This window comes from Dermochelys coriacea, chromosome 18, assembly GCF_009764565.3.
Source record: "Dermochelys coriacea isolate rDerCor1 chromosome 18, rDerCor1.pri.v4, whole genome shotgun sequence".
Classification (NCBI taxonomy): domain Eukaryota; kingdom Metazoa; phylum Chordata; order Testudines; family Dermochelyidae; genus Dermochelys; species Dermochelys coriacea.
This window is the reverse complement of record NC_050085.1, coordinates 6967754-6983854: the sequence shown is the minus strand read 5'-3', so window position 1 is coordinate 6983854 and position 16101 is coordinate 6967754. Positions and strand designations below refer to the sequence as shown.

The following is a 16101-nucleotide window of genomic DNA, read 5'->3' as shown; positions in this document are numbered from 1 at the left end:
TGGAATGTGGGCAAACCCACCCCACCCCACCCCCGAGTAGAAAAGGCCTTAAAAGCCAGCTTCGATTCTATTTTTGAATTTTCTATAGCTGCAGTATAGAGGCTCAATCCATGAGAACTGTATTAAATCAGAAACTGCCCCTCCTCGTTAGTCTCAGAGGCCAAGGAATGAATGGGGCATAAACCTCTCATCCTTCCAGTGGCTCAAGTCCTTCCAGGGCAGGATGGTTAACAGGGCAGCTGGCGGGGCGTGGGGTGAGGGGGGGGGGGCGGAGGGAGGGCATAGGATGACCAGATGTCCCAATTTTATAGGGACAGTCCTGATTTTTGGGTCTTTTTCTTATATAGGATCCTATTACCCCCTACCCCCGTCTTGATTTTTCACATTTGCTGTCTGGTCACCCTAAGAGGGCACTACCTATCGCTATTCTGTGGATAAATGCAGAACTTCACTCTTAGGGGTTGCCAGCTCACAATCGCCTCTGTTGGGGAGTCAATCCCCCAGACTGCATTTCTCATCCCCACAGCCCATTAGAAGAAATCCTTTAGCACTGAAAAGCCTTTGCATGACAACAGGATCTTTGTTTCCACTGAGTTCACCAGCTCCTGACTTCTCATCGGCCCATTAGATGTGGTTAGTTTTTTCAATATCGCAATCGGTTGCCTTGAAAACAACTGACTCCACAAACGTACGATTGCAATTTAGAGAGGGGTGGGGGGAAATGGGAGAGATTGGCAGATGAGCCGGTGAGAAGCAAGAGATCCTGTTCTATGCGGACGACTCTGGTAATAAAATAATAGCAAACAGACGAGAACACAGAAGAGGTGATCTCTGGGTACAACTTTCTCCAGGAGGGATCAGTAAAGGACTTTAAGATCTAGTGCCTTGCCTAGATTAGGGAAACTTGCAGTGATGTGAATTACAGCAGCGTGTAAACTTCTAAAGTGTGTCCATTGCAGTAGTACAAAAATGTGGCAGGCCCTAATGTGACAGGCCCTGGTGCAAATTCCAGTTTGCACCAGTGTAGGGTATCTGCACTCGAGGTTTCCACCAGTGCAACTGTATCGATGTTATGACACTGGTGCAAGTTTCCCCAGGCAGCCAAGCACTAGGATTTCGTCTGGGTCTTTTTAAACCGTGCATGAGAATTGTGCGCCAGCCTGATGACCAAAGAGACTCAAGTTCTCTATGTAACCACAGAGCGGGGACCAGGCAAACTTTCCCCCCAGCTGCCCTGCCAATGTGCATCACCCTTGACATGTGGGGACTGGCCCTCTCTCGGGATGAGGAGGGAGCTCAGTGGATAACTTGACTTGTCAGCAGAGGCTGCCAAGAAGTGAAGGTGGTTCCACCGGGACCCTGACACAGCCCGCAAATCATTTCACTCAGTGCTGAACAGCCTTCTGCAGGGCAGACATTTGGCATCACCAGCGCCTTCATCAATTTTAAATGCGACCTAGTGAAGTAATTAGGCCACATGGATCCTGACAACAACAGAGTGTTTAACAAAGCCGAAACAATGAAGCTATACTTGTCATAAACACCCCCCTCCTCCCAGCAGGCTCCTCCCTCATCCACTGACCTCAAAGCACTTGACAAAGGTGGAGAAGGATCACTAGTCCTATTTTTAAGCTGGGGAAACTGAGGCACGGAAAACTTTCCCTAAACATTCACGGTCGCACCGTAAATAAATGGCCGAGCTGGGAAATAGAACCTAAGTCTCCTGAATCAGAGGGGGCGGCAAATAAGTATCATTCCCATTTTACAACAGGAGAAGCCAAGGCAGTTCTGTGCTTCAACCACAGAGCTACCCCTCTGGATCAGTCAGGACAGGCATTTGGGATCATCTTGCCTTCTAATGGCTAGAGGACTTGCCAAGAATCCTAATGCTGCTGTGGGCTTGGGGGTAAACGGTCCCCCCTCTCTGGTTAGCTGCTGATCATGGCTCTAGGGTGAGACGTGCTAGTTGCGGGGGTTGGGGGGGGGAAAAACACAGGGACCAGAGACAGAACAACGTCCTCCCTGAGGGAAGGCAGACGAGTTACGGGCGGCTGCACCACACCTGGCAGCCCAGCACGAAGGATCGCACCAGTCATTTTAATCTGGGGGGGACCAGGCCCCTTTTCAGACAGTCCCTCGCTGGGGGGACAGTCCTGGCCCTTTAAGAGTCATCCTAGAGAATCCACCCTGCGGGAAGCTCCCTGAGTTGCTGTTTGAAAGGGAAGATGAGAGAAGGCTAGGAGGAAATTTAAAGGGCCAGGCCTGTCATTTTAATGCAGTCTCCTTCTCCCCCTCTCAGAGGATTGGGTCTCCAATGTTGTGCAAGGGTGAGTGTGGGCAAAAGGATCCATGCTCCGAAGTGGGGGATTTCTCCCTGCATCTCCTACACCCCATTTTCCCCCTCCCCTCTCCATTCACCCTTCCCACTCCACCCCCTCCCTCTACCCTCCGGCAAAGCCGGCCATAAATACTCTGCAGGCATCCAGCGGCTCTACATCGGCTGGGAAGGAGGCAGAGGAGAACAGCCGTAGGGGTCAGTCCAGAAAGGGGCCTCATCTGTCAGGCCGCTGGTAAAGCGGGGAACAGCTTTTCAAATCACCAGCTAAGAATCCTGGCCAAAAACGCAGCAAGAAAGATGCTTCCTCATAGAGGCACCATATGCAGGCATCAGACAAAGGCCGTTTCCCACAGAAGCCGTCACTGCCCATCTGGCTCCATTCGCCGAGCAATTAGCTGGAGTTCTGCAGCGTGTCTGGCCCATACGCCTCTTTAATGATAAACACAGCCCCTTCCCAGCACTGCTTCGGGGCTGAGGCAGGGCTCAGGACAGAGATGCTGCCAAGCGGCTTTTCCCCTTGAATGCAGGGGGTTGTTTATTTCAAGGGGTGAATGTTCCCCCTAGGGAGGGTGGGTTTGGCCCATCTGCCGTGTGTGTCCTGTATGAACGGGATGCTCGCAAAGCTTATGGGAGCAGGGCTGGAAGGGGTCGTTTCTCTGCAGATCTTCACCCCCCTACCACGAGACGCTACCGAAGCGCTGATCCTCATGCAAAAATCGGCCTCGTTCCTGGTTAAAGCATGGGAGGGATTGGGGATGGAGAAGGCAAACTCCTCTCCAGCCTGCAGCTACACTGGTAAGAGACCCTGGCCCCATGGTAAGAGACCAGATGGCTCAGAGTCAGTGTCTGGCCATCTGGACAAAGCAACGTTCGTCCAAACAGAGCAGCTAGCTCAACTGGAGGCGGCGCTACCTGACCAGTTAATCCACACAGGGGAATAGGATCAAGGGCATGCGCAAGGAGGGGGCGGGGCAAGCTGGGGCACGGGAACCCCCAATCAGTGGGAGCATAGAACTCTGGGGCCAGGGCAGGGAAAGCGAGCTCCTTTGGGCTGGAGGTGACAGCTCCACCAGCCCCGGGGTGAACCAGCTCCTCCAACCGCGCGGGGGGCAGCTTCTCTGGTCACATCCGGGGGGAAGGAGACAGTCTCTCCAGCTGCAGGGGGCACAGAAAATGCCCCTCCAAAAGCAGTCATACCAATTCCTGTGCATGCCCCTGAACAGGATGGAGGAGAGTTTGGAATGGGAACCGACCATGTGGACAAAAGGGAAGTGGAGAGGAGGCTTAAAGCAGAAAGGGTCTACAGTGCAACAAAGTGGGGTGTGAGCACCACTGCTCCCTAGTGGTTAGTATCAGAACTGCTCAACTGTGTGTCATAAGCCCCTACACTGCTAACAGGAGGATCAGGGTTCAGCGATCAGGCACAACATGGCAACAACCGCGAAGTTTTGGTTGGGCCATGGGTTCCTGGCAATGAGCAAGTGAGGGAAAGGAGAATCTGAAGCCCAGAGAAAAATCAAGCCAGCCTGCTCAGAACAGCACCCCCGCTGCTCGTAGGCAGGAAGTGCTCTCTCCAGAGAGACAATGGATGTCTTGGGAGCGGCATGAACACCGCAGAAGCTCTACTCCGCTAATCGGGGCAGGGGGAGAACACGTTCTTGGCACTAATTGTCTCAGGGCTGATTTTCTTTGCTGGTTCGCAGGAAGGAAGAATGGGTTTTCCCCCCAAAGATCGGCATTGCAGACCTCCAGCAAACTCGCCTCCTCCCCGCGGCATCTCCCCGCAGTCACGCCCACTCTGCGGCTACGACAAAGCCAGGCCTGACTCCTGCCAAGGCTCTGCTGCTGGGCCCCACGGGTGCTAAAGCAGCCTGTCTCACCCCAGACACAAGGGCCCCTTCCACGTGGACCCACGGCCTGAGCATTGGGATGAAGAGGCTGGAGGAGGTCACCAAACCCACACCTCCCTGAGAACAGCTGGCTCCGGGCCGCCAGGTCATTGCCAGCAACTGTTACTGTCACAGCATGTGGCCAAGATGACATCCAGCCTTCCCATTTCCAGAGGGTCAAGCTCTTCCCATGGAGATGCTCCCCCGCTCCTCAAAGCCTCTCTAGCACCCCAAGCACGTAGGGAGTGGCCTTCCCCCACACACCCACCGGCCCTGGGACTGATCCTCAGTGGGCTGCCCCCTAACAAACAGCCCTGCCCTCCCCCGCCACCCCTACCTGGCAGGACAAAGGTGGTCCGCGTTGCAATGTTAATCTCCTGCAGATGCTCCAGGGTCTCTGTGTGAAAGAGGCGAATGGAGGACCCCGAGGAGAAGGCCATCCAGACGCCGCTGCCCGCCTTGATCATGTGCGTCACACTGGCTTCCTCGTCCGGGTGGGCCTCAAAGGTTTGCTGCGGGGGGTACGAAAGAGGAGGGTTGAGAGGGGGCATCGCTGTGGAGCACGTTATCACAGGGCAGGTGCTGAATGGCCCGTAACGCAGGGTGCACGGAGGGAACTAAAGATGGCAGGTGCCTGCACCCTGCACGGTGGGAACTCCTGGAGCCAGCAAGTGGGATCTCTCTGCTGGGTGGACAGGACTCTCTACACCCATAGTTGTCCCCAATTTCCCACAATGCACTAGAGCAAACCCAGTTAGGCAGCACGGTCATGGAAACACAAACATGGCTGCCATGGCACAACACTGCACCAACGGAACTGGGTGCAGTGCTGGCATGGCCAGTCGAGGTGACTGGGCTAGTAACTGGTTACAAAATCACAGGCAAATGTTGGGATGTGAATGGAGCATTGGGCTGGGACTCAGGATACCCAGATTCTATTCCTGGCTCTGCCACTGACATGCTGGATGACCTGGGGTAAGACACTTCACCTCCCAGTACCTCAGTTTTCCCATCTGTAAAATGGGGTTAATGATCCCATGCTCCTTTGCAAAGCACTTTGAGATCTTCTAAGGGAAGTGCTAAATAAGAGCTCGGGATTATTATTAATTGGAGGTGGGGCATTTCCCATATGCCTGCAAAGCAAGGGGGACACAACAGAGGATCCCCAAATTACTGGTAGGATCAATGCCACCCTATTCCCCCATGGGGTAGGAGGAAGAATGTCTAGTGGCTACAGGCATGAAAGCAGAGACCAGCCAGTGTGACCAGGGGAAAGCAGGCCTAAGAGAGAAGCCCTGGGGTGAAGCAGAAGCACTTCAGACCAGGGGAATGGTCTGGGCTGGTTTCTAATCAGCCAGGTCTCAATTTTAAACCACCCCCACCAATCCGAGCGCATGCAGATAGCGCTGTTCCCTACAGTGCCCATAGGGCGCAGGAATTCACAGCCTCTGCTCCCATCTTCCTGCTAAGCGATCCTAGCAGAACCACCCTGTGAGTGCAAGTGAAACAGTGCCCCTTCCGCCGGGGCCCCTCATTCCACACGGCTGCCACCACACACGAAACCACGACTAAGCAGCTTAGCCTGGCCTGCTGCCCACCCTAGAGACCCTGCGCCCAACTCCTGGATCCAAACACCCTTGCATGTGAGGGGAACCGAAAAGCAAACCTGGGGCTCAATTTTGCAAATGGCCCCAACCTGTGTAAATGGAGCAAACCAGAATCTCCCATTCGCAGACCCTGAACTTTTTGCAGATCATAGATCATAGAATATCAGGGTTGGAAGGGTGCTCCAGAGGTGGAGGAGCAGTCTGCCTGGTTAACCAGGAAATCACATGGGCCTTTGGATGTTGCAACAGGAGCAGCTAAAAGCTCTTCCACCCCCTACCCCAAATCCACACCTCGCGAGAGGACCCAATACTCGCTAGGACTGCCTCCCACCCTGAGCAACTGGCTTCCTGCTGAGACCAGCGTCACCAAGAACAACAGGCTACAGACTTCACTGTACATTCCCAAGACCGAGGTCTCTCCCGGCTATTGAGCTGAGCGCACTCCATCTGTTGGCAGGAAAGACAGGCGCTCGGCCCAGCTCTGAGGCTCCCAGACAACGCTGCCCCAGCGCTTGCTAACGGGAATTGGATAAGTGATGCGCCTGGGGAGTGCATTTTTCACACCCGAGCGACGTAGTTATATCAACCTAATTTCCTAGTGCAGACCAGGCCTGAGGTTGTGTGGAGAGCCACTGAAGAGACACAAGAATGAGACAGTCAGGAGATGGGGCCCAGATTCAAAAAATTGGGTTGACCATTTTTACACCAGTGCAGAGTGACTACACTAGGGCTAGAGGTTTGCACTGGTGTAACTATGCTGATGCAAACACGCCCAGCGCAGGCAAGTTCTTCATTCTTCTTCCTTGCCTTTGCACAGACTTTCTCCAAGCACAGGAATAGCTTGTTAGCTTGGGCTTCCTCTAGTGGCTGGCTCTGCAGCTGCAGAAATGGGCCATGGGGTCACCTAGTGAGACCCTCATCTTACAGCCCACTTCCCGCTGCAATCATCTTCCGCATGGGCAGCTGGTCTGTTGAGCAGCATTGAAGCTAGCTGCAACCTCCCCAGTTACCCCGAAGGGAGAGAGATGGTGCCAGGAGGGGAAAACAAGAGTAGCAAGATGGTGATGCTGCTTTAGCACCTACCAGCTGACTAGGTTCCATTCAACCACCTGTAGGTACCCAAGTTAGTTCCACTCTGGGGCATTTCAAGCAGCGAAGGGACCTGCTTTCTCAGCGTCACCCCCATATCCTGGATGGAAACGATGAGCAAAGATCTGTCTGCAAATTGGCCATATTCCTCCCTCCTTCCGACACAGGAGGCCTGAATAACTTCGACCCACCCCAGCCTGAGAGGCAACAACAGCAACAATCGCAACCCAGACCCTGGCTGTCAGAATTCAATTAAAATAAAGATTTGGTGCAGGAAATAGATTCTTGTTACAACTCCGGAGAAACAAGTCTACCTGGGACCCCTCTGGGCTCTTTTAAAAGGCATCAGCAGAGCTACTGAACCTTACAATGCTTTAAAAACCAATTCTGCCCCCGCTGCAGGCCTTCACAATTTATATTCGATAAGAACATAAAACTTACTGACCATCACGGTTTAAGTTACTCACTCTCATGCCCTCCCTCGGCCTGGGTCCCCCCAACCTGCTCATTCTTCTGTTACAGTAGAGAAGGGAATGCCCATTGTCCTTTCTTGCGAGAGGATGCTGCCTTGCAGAGGACAGGGCCTGGCAGGCTGCATGCGGGAGAAGACAAGGCGAATCAGATTCATTTCCGAGAAGATAAATATTGCAGTGAACTAGAAACAACAGGGCCAAGCAGTGTCACGAGTGGGCTCTAAAGCAGCACCCAGCATCTGGTGGAATTAGGAACTAGAGAGAGCTGCAGATACTAGGACAGGCTAACGGAAACAAACTCAGGGAGACTGTTCAACAGGTTCCATTGGGACCCGGAGCTAGAGAAAGGTCAGATCCAGGAGCTCTCAAGTCCAGCATCCCGATGGCCTGAATACGTTCAGGCTGTCAGCTTGCTAGGAAGTTCACAGACTACCCCAACTTTCTTGCTTGGAACGAGCTATGCTCTTTTTTTTAAAATGTGCCCGTCACATCAGTGACTGTCCAGCAGGTGACGAAGTCGTTGCCTCTATTTTCTAAGCTCTCCGATTTAGAACCTTCACACTGGGGTTTTGGGATCCAGTGCCCCAAGCCCAAAAGAGTCAGCCAGCAGTATTTTGCTTCTCCGAAGTCACCAAAGACGCCCGCAGCACCTTCCTGCAGTGCTTCAGATCTGCCCCACTTCCTATGTCTTCACTTGGAGCCGGGGGTGCGATGCCCAGCTCTCATTGAGCTAGTGTGCTAAAAACAGCATATAGCCACAGCAGCGCGAGCAACAGGAGAGGCCGATTTTAGAGAAGCAGCCGTGTTAGTCTGTATCCGCAAAAAACAACAAGGAGTACTTGTGGCACCTTAGTACACAACCATGAGACGCTAGCCAGGGGCAGCGAGCCAATCCCGCCACTCACACTGCTGCAGCCACCTTCTATTGTTAGCACGTGAGCTTGCTCAGAGCCCCCACGGGTAAGCTCCTGGAAGCTGGGAATCACCCACCAGATCCAAGTATAGGGAAACCCTGTGTCCTTTCAGGGGAACTATCGGCAGGGATCACACTTCCCGTTGTGTCTGTGCAGCACCCCAGTGAAGCAGAGTAAATGCTCACCTTAGCAGGGACGCTAGGGTTAAGGTGGGGAACCCACTGCCCATTCAATCAACTTTCTGAGAATTTCACTGGTCAACCCCAAAGAGATTTGCAGTTCAGATTTCAGTACTATGCTGATGTCTTGCTGTCTAAGGGTTTTATACCACTGCCTATCAACCTAGCATCTGAGTGCCTTCAGAATAAAATCTACAGCAACAGTGGATTTTATGACCCTAGTGGATTTTACGGGCTCATAAAAACATACCCTTGGAGTCAGGGCTCCTGGGTTCTGTTCTTGGCCCTGGGCAGTGTGAGGTCTAGAGATTAGAGCAAGGACTCTTCTATACTCTTCCTGGCTTTGGAAAGGAATTTGAATCGTTTAAAAATAGGGTGTGGAGTCAGGGCTTCTGAGTTCCTCCAGGAAGTCAAAGTAGATGCTCACAATGGATCGTTCATACCTTAACAAAAATAAGCTATGAATCATAAAGGACAAATCAATCTCAAAAGCATGTATCTGAGCAACCACTCCAAACAGGAATATGGCAACATGCACTACAGAACTTTTAGTGCCGTTAGTGCACGGCAAGCTAGCATGCTGTAGATTCATACCATGGCTGGCCGTGCAGATAAGCCCTTAGACACTCAGGAGCTTACAGCTCATTGATGGGTCATTGGCGTTTCCACGCCTAAGTACCCCAGTCACTTTTGAAAGGGAGAATTAGGTGCTTCTAAAAACTTTTACCCCAAACCTACCAATCAGTTGGGATAAAGCTGCAACATTTGCCAAAACACTTCCCATGACACATTCCAACACCCAGAGCTCACCTCCAATAACTGAAAACATCGGTGTTACAACTCACCTAAAAAAAAAAAACCAATACGGCCCCAGGGAGTGAAAATCAGGGCATGAAATAAACCTGAAGTTTACACGCTGCCTCTTTTTTGAGTTATGGGAGGTCAAAAGAAGTTAGAACAAATTTTCAAAAGCCACCAGCTTTCCAGTGCTAGAACTCAGCTGGCTTATCCCATCCATCGCAAACTTCTTGAGCAAAATGGCTTCTCCGAGTGTGGAGAACACAGGGATTTGTAATGTACAAAGGACCCTTGTTACCCTCCCCCCACACACACCCCAAAACTGGGATAATGGCTGGGGAGGTAGGGAAGAGCGCAACTGTGCAAGTCAGGCTTAGAAGAGAAGCATCACGATTATTTGTGTTGCAGTTAGAGGCTTCAATCAGGTCCCAGTTGCGCTAGTCACCACACAGATATAAACAAGAAAGATGGTCCCTCCCCCAAATTGCTCACGATCTAAGGAACTAAGATGTGGGCTCCACCCAGGCCAAAGGGCTTTCAAGGGGAAGGTGGATTCCATGTGGAAAATTTCACTTCTTTACCCTGGAGATGGCAAAGAGTAGGGTGAAAGATTAGAGGGGACTAGCTCGGGAGTTTTGCAAGACACTGATGACTTCAGATGGCCCGTGCTCAGAAAGCAGATACGTGCCACCGTTAAGTCCAAGTGCACTGTTTGATAAAGAGAGAGGCACCACCATGTTAGGATGCATGAGTCTTCATTGAATTTCCCGCGCTGGTCATTGGGATCTCCTGACTGCCACGCCTGACTGAGACAACGCAGCCTATAACCCAGAGCCACTAGCAGCTTGGTCCTGCTCCCCAGGAAGCCAACAGCAAGACAGCCAATGCTCTAAATGAGATGTTGTCCTGTCCCACACATTGGAGGAGCTGGAATCCAGCCCCCCTCCCACCAGTCAGGTGAGAACGTTCAGGTTCCACCTGCCCCCACACCAGCCTTCAAGTAGCAGATATTTATTCTTCACCAGTGGGGCCATCCGCATCCCCCTCTGCCATGCCCTTTGAAGTCCCACGTCAGAGCCTCTGGCTGAGGAGAACTAGACAGGAGCCCCTTAGTGTAGCTTCTAAACTGACTACTTGGCATCACCGAGACATACTGGTCCCCTCCCAGCACCCAACACCTCATCATCAGGCTGGTTGAGAGTGAGAGAGGGCTGATCTGAAAGCAGGTATGACCCCTTGCCACCTAGCCATGAGTTTGTCCCCCCAAATGAAGCAGCTTAATGAGAACCACGCTGACAAACTCCATCAAGATGGTAACGCTGGGTAACCAGGTGTCACCATCCTCTTTTCAGGTCTCGGAAGGCGCTTGACCAAGGTCTTTTCAAGGTGAATGGTTGTTCTTAAAATCCAGAGACAACGGATTGTCCCGGAAGCAACAAAGCTGTCCCAACACAGCTAGAAGCCAGCCTGGTCCCCAGTGGGTGTCCATTCACATCAAAACCCACCACCACAGTTCCGCACTATTAGCGATTGCTCAAAGGTAACAGGACCAGAAGGCGATGGAGGGTGCAGCAGATCGGGGGGAGGGGTCCTGGGACTGGAGCAAAGGGTGATGGCCCTCTCTCTCCATCTGCGCTGGCTCAGCTGAATAGGAGGATCTTGTAAAAGACATACCCGGTGTCAGACCCAGCCATTTCCACGAGCCCCCAAACTCCTGGTATGAGGAAGTAGGTTCCCCTGCCTTCCACCCCACATCTAGACGTCAAGTTCAACTACTGCTGTATCACCATCTCCAGCCCTTGGGCTGGTCTCCTGAGTGGGAAGAGGTCCGATTTCAGCACTGACCTTTTGCTGCATTTCAGCTTCACCTCAAAGGGACACAAACAAAGCTAATTTGGAGAAAGGAGAAGTTACATGAAACCAGCAACTAGTGACATATTGATCTTTGGAGACACGGGGGATGGGAGCTGCTCAGAGATGTTAATCAAGGACACGCTTGAGACAGATGCAGAGAGACTGAATTGCTGCATGGCTCAGGCTGCTAAAGCCACGACAAGAAGTCGATTGACTGAGGGGTCAAATCAGGAGTAATCCCGTTGACTCCTGCATAGTACCAAAGTGCTTCCCATGCTAACATGCGGCCAGCTTTGGGGAGGAGCAACCAGTCAGCACACACTGCACTGTGTACGAATGGGTTCTGCATCCCTGAATTACCCATAGTAGCACTTACTCACTCCTATTGAAGTCAGCCACGTTGCTCACCTGAGCAAGGGGCTACTTAGTGCACTAAGGGTTGCACAGCCTAGACCCCAAAAGCAGGAACAATGGGAGAGCATTTATAACAAGCCAATACAATGACGTAACAAGCAAATCCCTCACCCACACCCTTTCCACAGCCCGGGACATGCCACCTGCCTACCCAAAGGCATCCTCCAAACTGCTGCTCACATCCACTCCCCTCTCAGAATCCAGAGGTGAAGGGGTCTCTCTCACACCCCCACCCTCCACCTCCATCAGGGATCTGTTCAGCTCAAGTGTACCGGGAATTGAATTCAGGTCTGGCAAATACCAACTTCCTATTCATTTAAATGAGAGCTTATTTTCAATCTTCACTGACCTATAGATACCCTTCCATGCCCCCACCCCCGCTCATGCTCTAGGGAACTCCCTCCCCCCACGCCTCCAATGCTCTATCTACTAAATTAGCTGCCACGCTGGAAAGTCACTATTCCCCAACCAGACAGGCCTTGTGAATGCTGCCCATTGAATAAAGAGCCGGCAAACACGCAGACCCATTGTAATGCAGGGAAGGCGCTTACTAAGCCCTGCCTGCAGATGTACGCTGGAGGATTCTGCTGTATTTCCCAGTTAAGTTACATCCTCGATATACCCTCATGCAGGGGTCCTCCTGCCTGCTCTGCTACTGACCCTCCATGGGACCTTGGGCAAGGCATTTTGCCATTCTGTGCCTCAGTTTCCCCACCTGTGGGAATGGGGCTAATACTTACCTGCTTTTGTAAATCTCTTTGAAAGGCCTGGCAGAGGAGTGCTACACAAAGGCCCGACCGGGTGCTCCCTCTATGTGCAGCTGTTGGGAAATCTTTTAGAAAACCCTCCAATCCTGATTTAGTGATGGAGAGTGCACCACAAAACTCTAAATTGTCCCAATGGTTAATTTCCTTCACTGTTAAAAATGTACATCTTATTCCCAGTCTGAATGTGTCTAGCTTCAACTTCCCAGCCACTGGGTCGTGTTAGACCTTTCTCTGCTCAGTCGAAGAGCCCATTATCAGCTATTTGTTCCCCCATCTAATTACTTATAAACTGATCAAGTCTCCCCTTAACCTTCTCTTTGTTAAGCTAAATAAATTGAGCTCCTTGAGTCTCTCACTCTAAGGCATGCTTTTAATCATTCTCATAGCTCATCTCTGAACCCTCTCCAATGTATCAACATTCTTGCTGAATTGGGGGCCTCAGAATTGGACATAGGATACCAGCTGTGGTTGCACCAGTGCCAAATGCAGCAGTAAAATAACCCCTCTTCCTACTCAAGGTTCCCCCAGGATGTTCATGCATCCCAGGATTCAATTCAGAGAGAGAGAGAGAGTGTGTGTATACACACGTACTAGAACAATGAGGTCCCATTCCTGGACTGGGGTGCTAGGCAATAGGAATTTTCAACAGAAAAGTCAGGACTGGGCAACTACCCTATGTCTAGATCTCATCTCATAGACAGATTTTGTTTCTGCCCATTATCCAAAGGATCTCACTGGATCAGCTCCCTTGGGTTATGCAGAGTCCCCAGTAGTTTAATCACTTCCGTGGTGCTATTAGACCCCCGAGAACAATGAACGGCCAAAACAATGCACTAAACTGCTGTCGCATCAAATCTGATGCACTCAAAGACATGCCGTAGAAGAGACTAATTGTTTCCTGGAAAGCTAAAAATAAAAGAGGCAGCTATTTGTTCATATCTGAGGCACAAGAAAGGAAAGAAAGCCACAAGCCACAGGAAGTCCAGTCTGGAGTTTGGTACTGCTTTAAATGAACCCTTTTAATGCTCCATCCAATCTGACCCTATGGGCATCCAGCAAATACATAAAATCTGCAGGCTTTAGAGACTTTTTTCAAAGCCATCTAGGGGATTTGGAAGCCAAGTGGGTGAAAATCTCAGTCTTTTTACATACCCTCTGCTTCACAGGTGATGGGATGGTATGTAGGAACATGGCTACGACTTCTGACTAGGTGCATGAGTCCAAGCTACAGAGTCTGGCATCCAGCTCTCAGTTTAGAGATGTCTGGGTCTGGTATTTTGGTTCAGGCCAAATGGAAATCTCTAACACAAAGTCAGGTTTTTTTCTCCTTCCTGATTTACACCAACATAACTATCTCCCCTGGATGTCAGAGGAGTTGCTCTAATTCCATACCAGTGCAGAGTTCAAAATAACTCTGCTTGGGGGATCGCATCCAAGCTACTTCTATCACTATCGTGTCAGAGCACCTTGCCATTGTTAATGGATTTAGGGTCACAACACCTCTGTGAGAAGGGCAGGGCTATTATCCCCATTTTACGGGATGGGGGAACTAGTGTGCAGAGAGGCTAAGTGACTTGCACAAGGTGTGCATGCAGAAGTGGGTAGCAGAGCAGGGATGGAACACCAGGGTCTTCCAAGTCCCAGGCTAGTGTCCTAATCCCTGGACGACCTTTCCTGTGCTCATTCTTACCTCCGCCAGCATGCGTTAGTAGCTTGATTAAAAGCAGACGAACAGCTGATTTATTATCCCCCTCCCCCAGTTTAACAATAAAACCAGTTCCTGGGCCAAGAGCCTACGCACCATGTCCCAGCTCAGAGCAAAATGTTATGGTGGGAGTTATAAAATCCTGAATATTATATTGGAAATGCTGCCACAAGCTTACCTAGAGAGCACAGTATTTATGGACCTAGAAATGTCTATATAAAATAGAGGCCCTATAAATCCACAGAGCAGCAGGCAAGGCAGGAAAAGTCATTAGTATTGATGAGACATCAGTCGTGCTAGGAAACTTCCAACCTGCCGTTGATAAGAAGCAGCCTTCTCGGGAACCTGGGGCCCAGTCCAACCACCTTTAAGTCAATGGGAGTTTTTCTTGTTGAGTTGAAATGGGAGCCTGGATTGAGCCTGGTATTTTGAGAAGAATGTGGGGTTAAGGAGTGGGACTCAGAACCGGATTCCAGTTCCCGGCTCTGTCACCTTTAAAGCTGGCTGGGAATTTTTCCAATGGATTCCCCCCCGCAACAAATGCTGATTTGCTGAAACTGAAGCTGTTCATGAAACAGGGTCAGGTTCAAGGAATTTCCTGACTCCAAAGAAAGATTTTTTTCTCCTCAAAACGGCACATTTGGATATTTTCAAAATGAAAAGAAAATTTGTGGTTTTCCAGTTAATGACTTTTCATTTGGAAATTTACGCTAAGGAGACTAGGGAAAAAAAAGTCTAAAAAGAGGAAAAAAGATTGAAGTCAAAACAAAATGTTTCAATTGACCACAAAACCTGGGGTTTTGGTTTGCAAATATTTGAGATTTGGGCTTTTTGACCCAAACTGAGAAAGGAAAAGATTTCAGACTCAGGATGGAAAAACCATATCCCACTCAGCTTTAACACATCCTTACTGAGCAACCTTGGATATGTCATGTAGGCACTTCTGAAAATTTCACCTTCAGTGACTAAGTCACTTTTGGCAATGGAAAGTCAGTTGGGGCTTTTCAAAATGTTACCCTTAGTTTTGTGAAGAGAATACTTCCTTTCTCAGTCTTGCCCCCTTCAACAATCAGCCCTTTGGGGCAGTGACGATCTCTTGTAGTGTGTACAGGCAGCATCCAGGTTTTAGGGTTTCATCTGGCCACCTGCAGGTGTCAGGAAGAGATCCCCTCCAATGTATTCTGGGAAGTTTTTTTTAAAATCTCCTTCCTCTGCAGTATCAAGGATGGCCATGGCTGGAGATGGGACATTGGGAGGATGGGCCAGGACTCAGAGGGCACGGAGCGTGCTGTGTGGATCTTGTTTACTTTGGTCTAATTTCCGTTGTTGGGTTTTGTGAGAGCTCTGGGTGGCGGTGATGGCTTATGATATACAGAAGGTCAGACTCGAACTAGTGGTTCCTTCTGGCCTTTGTCTCTATGACTATGAACAAGGTTCTGATCTCAGCTGGGACCTCTAGGTCATGTTATAATACAGAGCGTATTATCTGGGAATGACAGAGGCAGCACCAAAACTTCCAGCTGCGGCACTGCCCATACCCCAACGTGCGTTTGCAGCCCACGGATTGTGGGGGTAACTGAGAGTAGAAACATTAAGGCCGGTTACTGGATCAGATCAGAGAGTTTCCCAACGTGACTTTATGGACTTCAACTCTCAATCTTTGTCTTAACTTTTTTTTTTTTAACTTTAGGTTTTCATATTTGACATTTTGCATGAAAAGAATCCAGCTCTTATTAGAATAAATGAACTACTATGGATTTTCCCCTCATTCGTTCCATTCAATTCTTTTTCTGTCCAGTTATGGAACTCAACATAGCATCTCCTCTCGTCTCCCCTGCAAGAGAACCCGCCGCCTTTTCTAATGCCTCCATCACCTGAAACATGTTCTTATTAATCAGATTTAAACATCTCCTCCAGTCTGTCCTTAGTGGAGGAGAGGTCCAAGGCGGCTGAAGTGGGATTGTCTCCTCATAGGCTTCTTCCCATAAAACATCCACATTGGGGTTTTTACTAGAAACGTTCTAAAAAACAAGGAGCAAGTAGATGATCATTCCAACTCCAGCCATATGGAAGC

At 50.3% G+C, this 16101-nt stretch overlaps 1 protein-coding gene across 5 annotated transcripts in view; it reads right to left on the bottom strand.

The window, feature by feature from the left end:
* Window positions 1-16101, bottom strand: part of ARHGEF10L (Rho guanine nucleotide exchange factor 10 like) — a 115747-nt gene that overhangs the window by 6410 nt on the left and 93236 nt on the right. For all 5 annotated transcript variants that reach the window (XM_043499901.1, XM_038376696.2, XM_043499902.1 and 2 more), the window contains one exon: window positions 4565-4739. In XM_043499901.1, the coding sequence (XP_043355836.1) occupies window positions 4565-4739 (175 nt within the window). The remainder of the gene's footprint in view (window positions 1-4564; window positions 4740-16101) is intronic.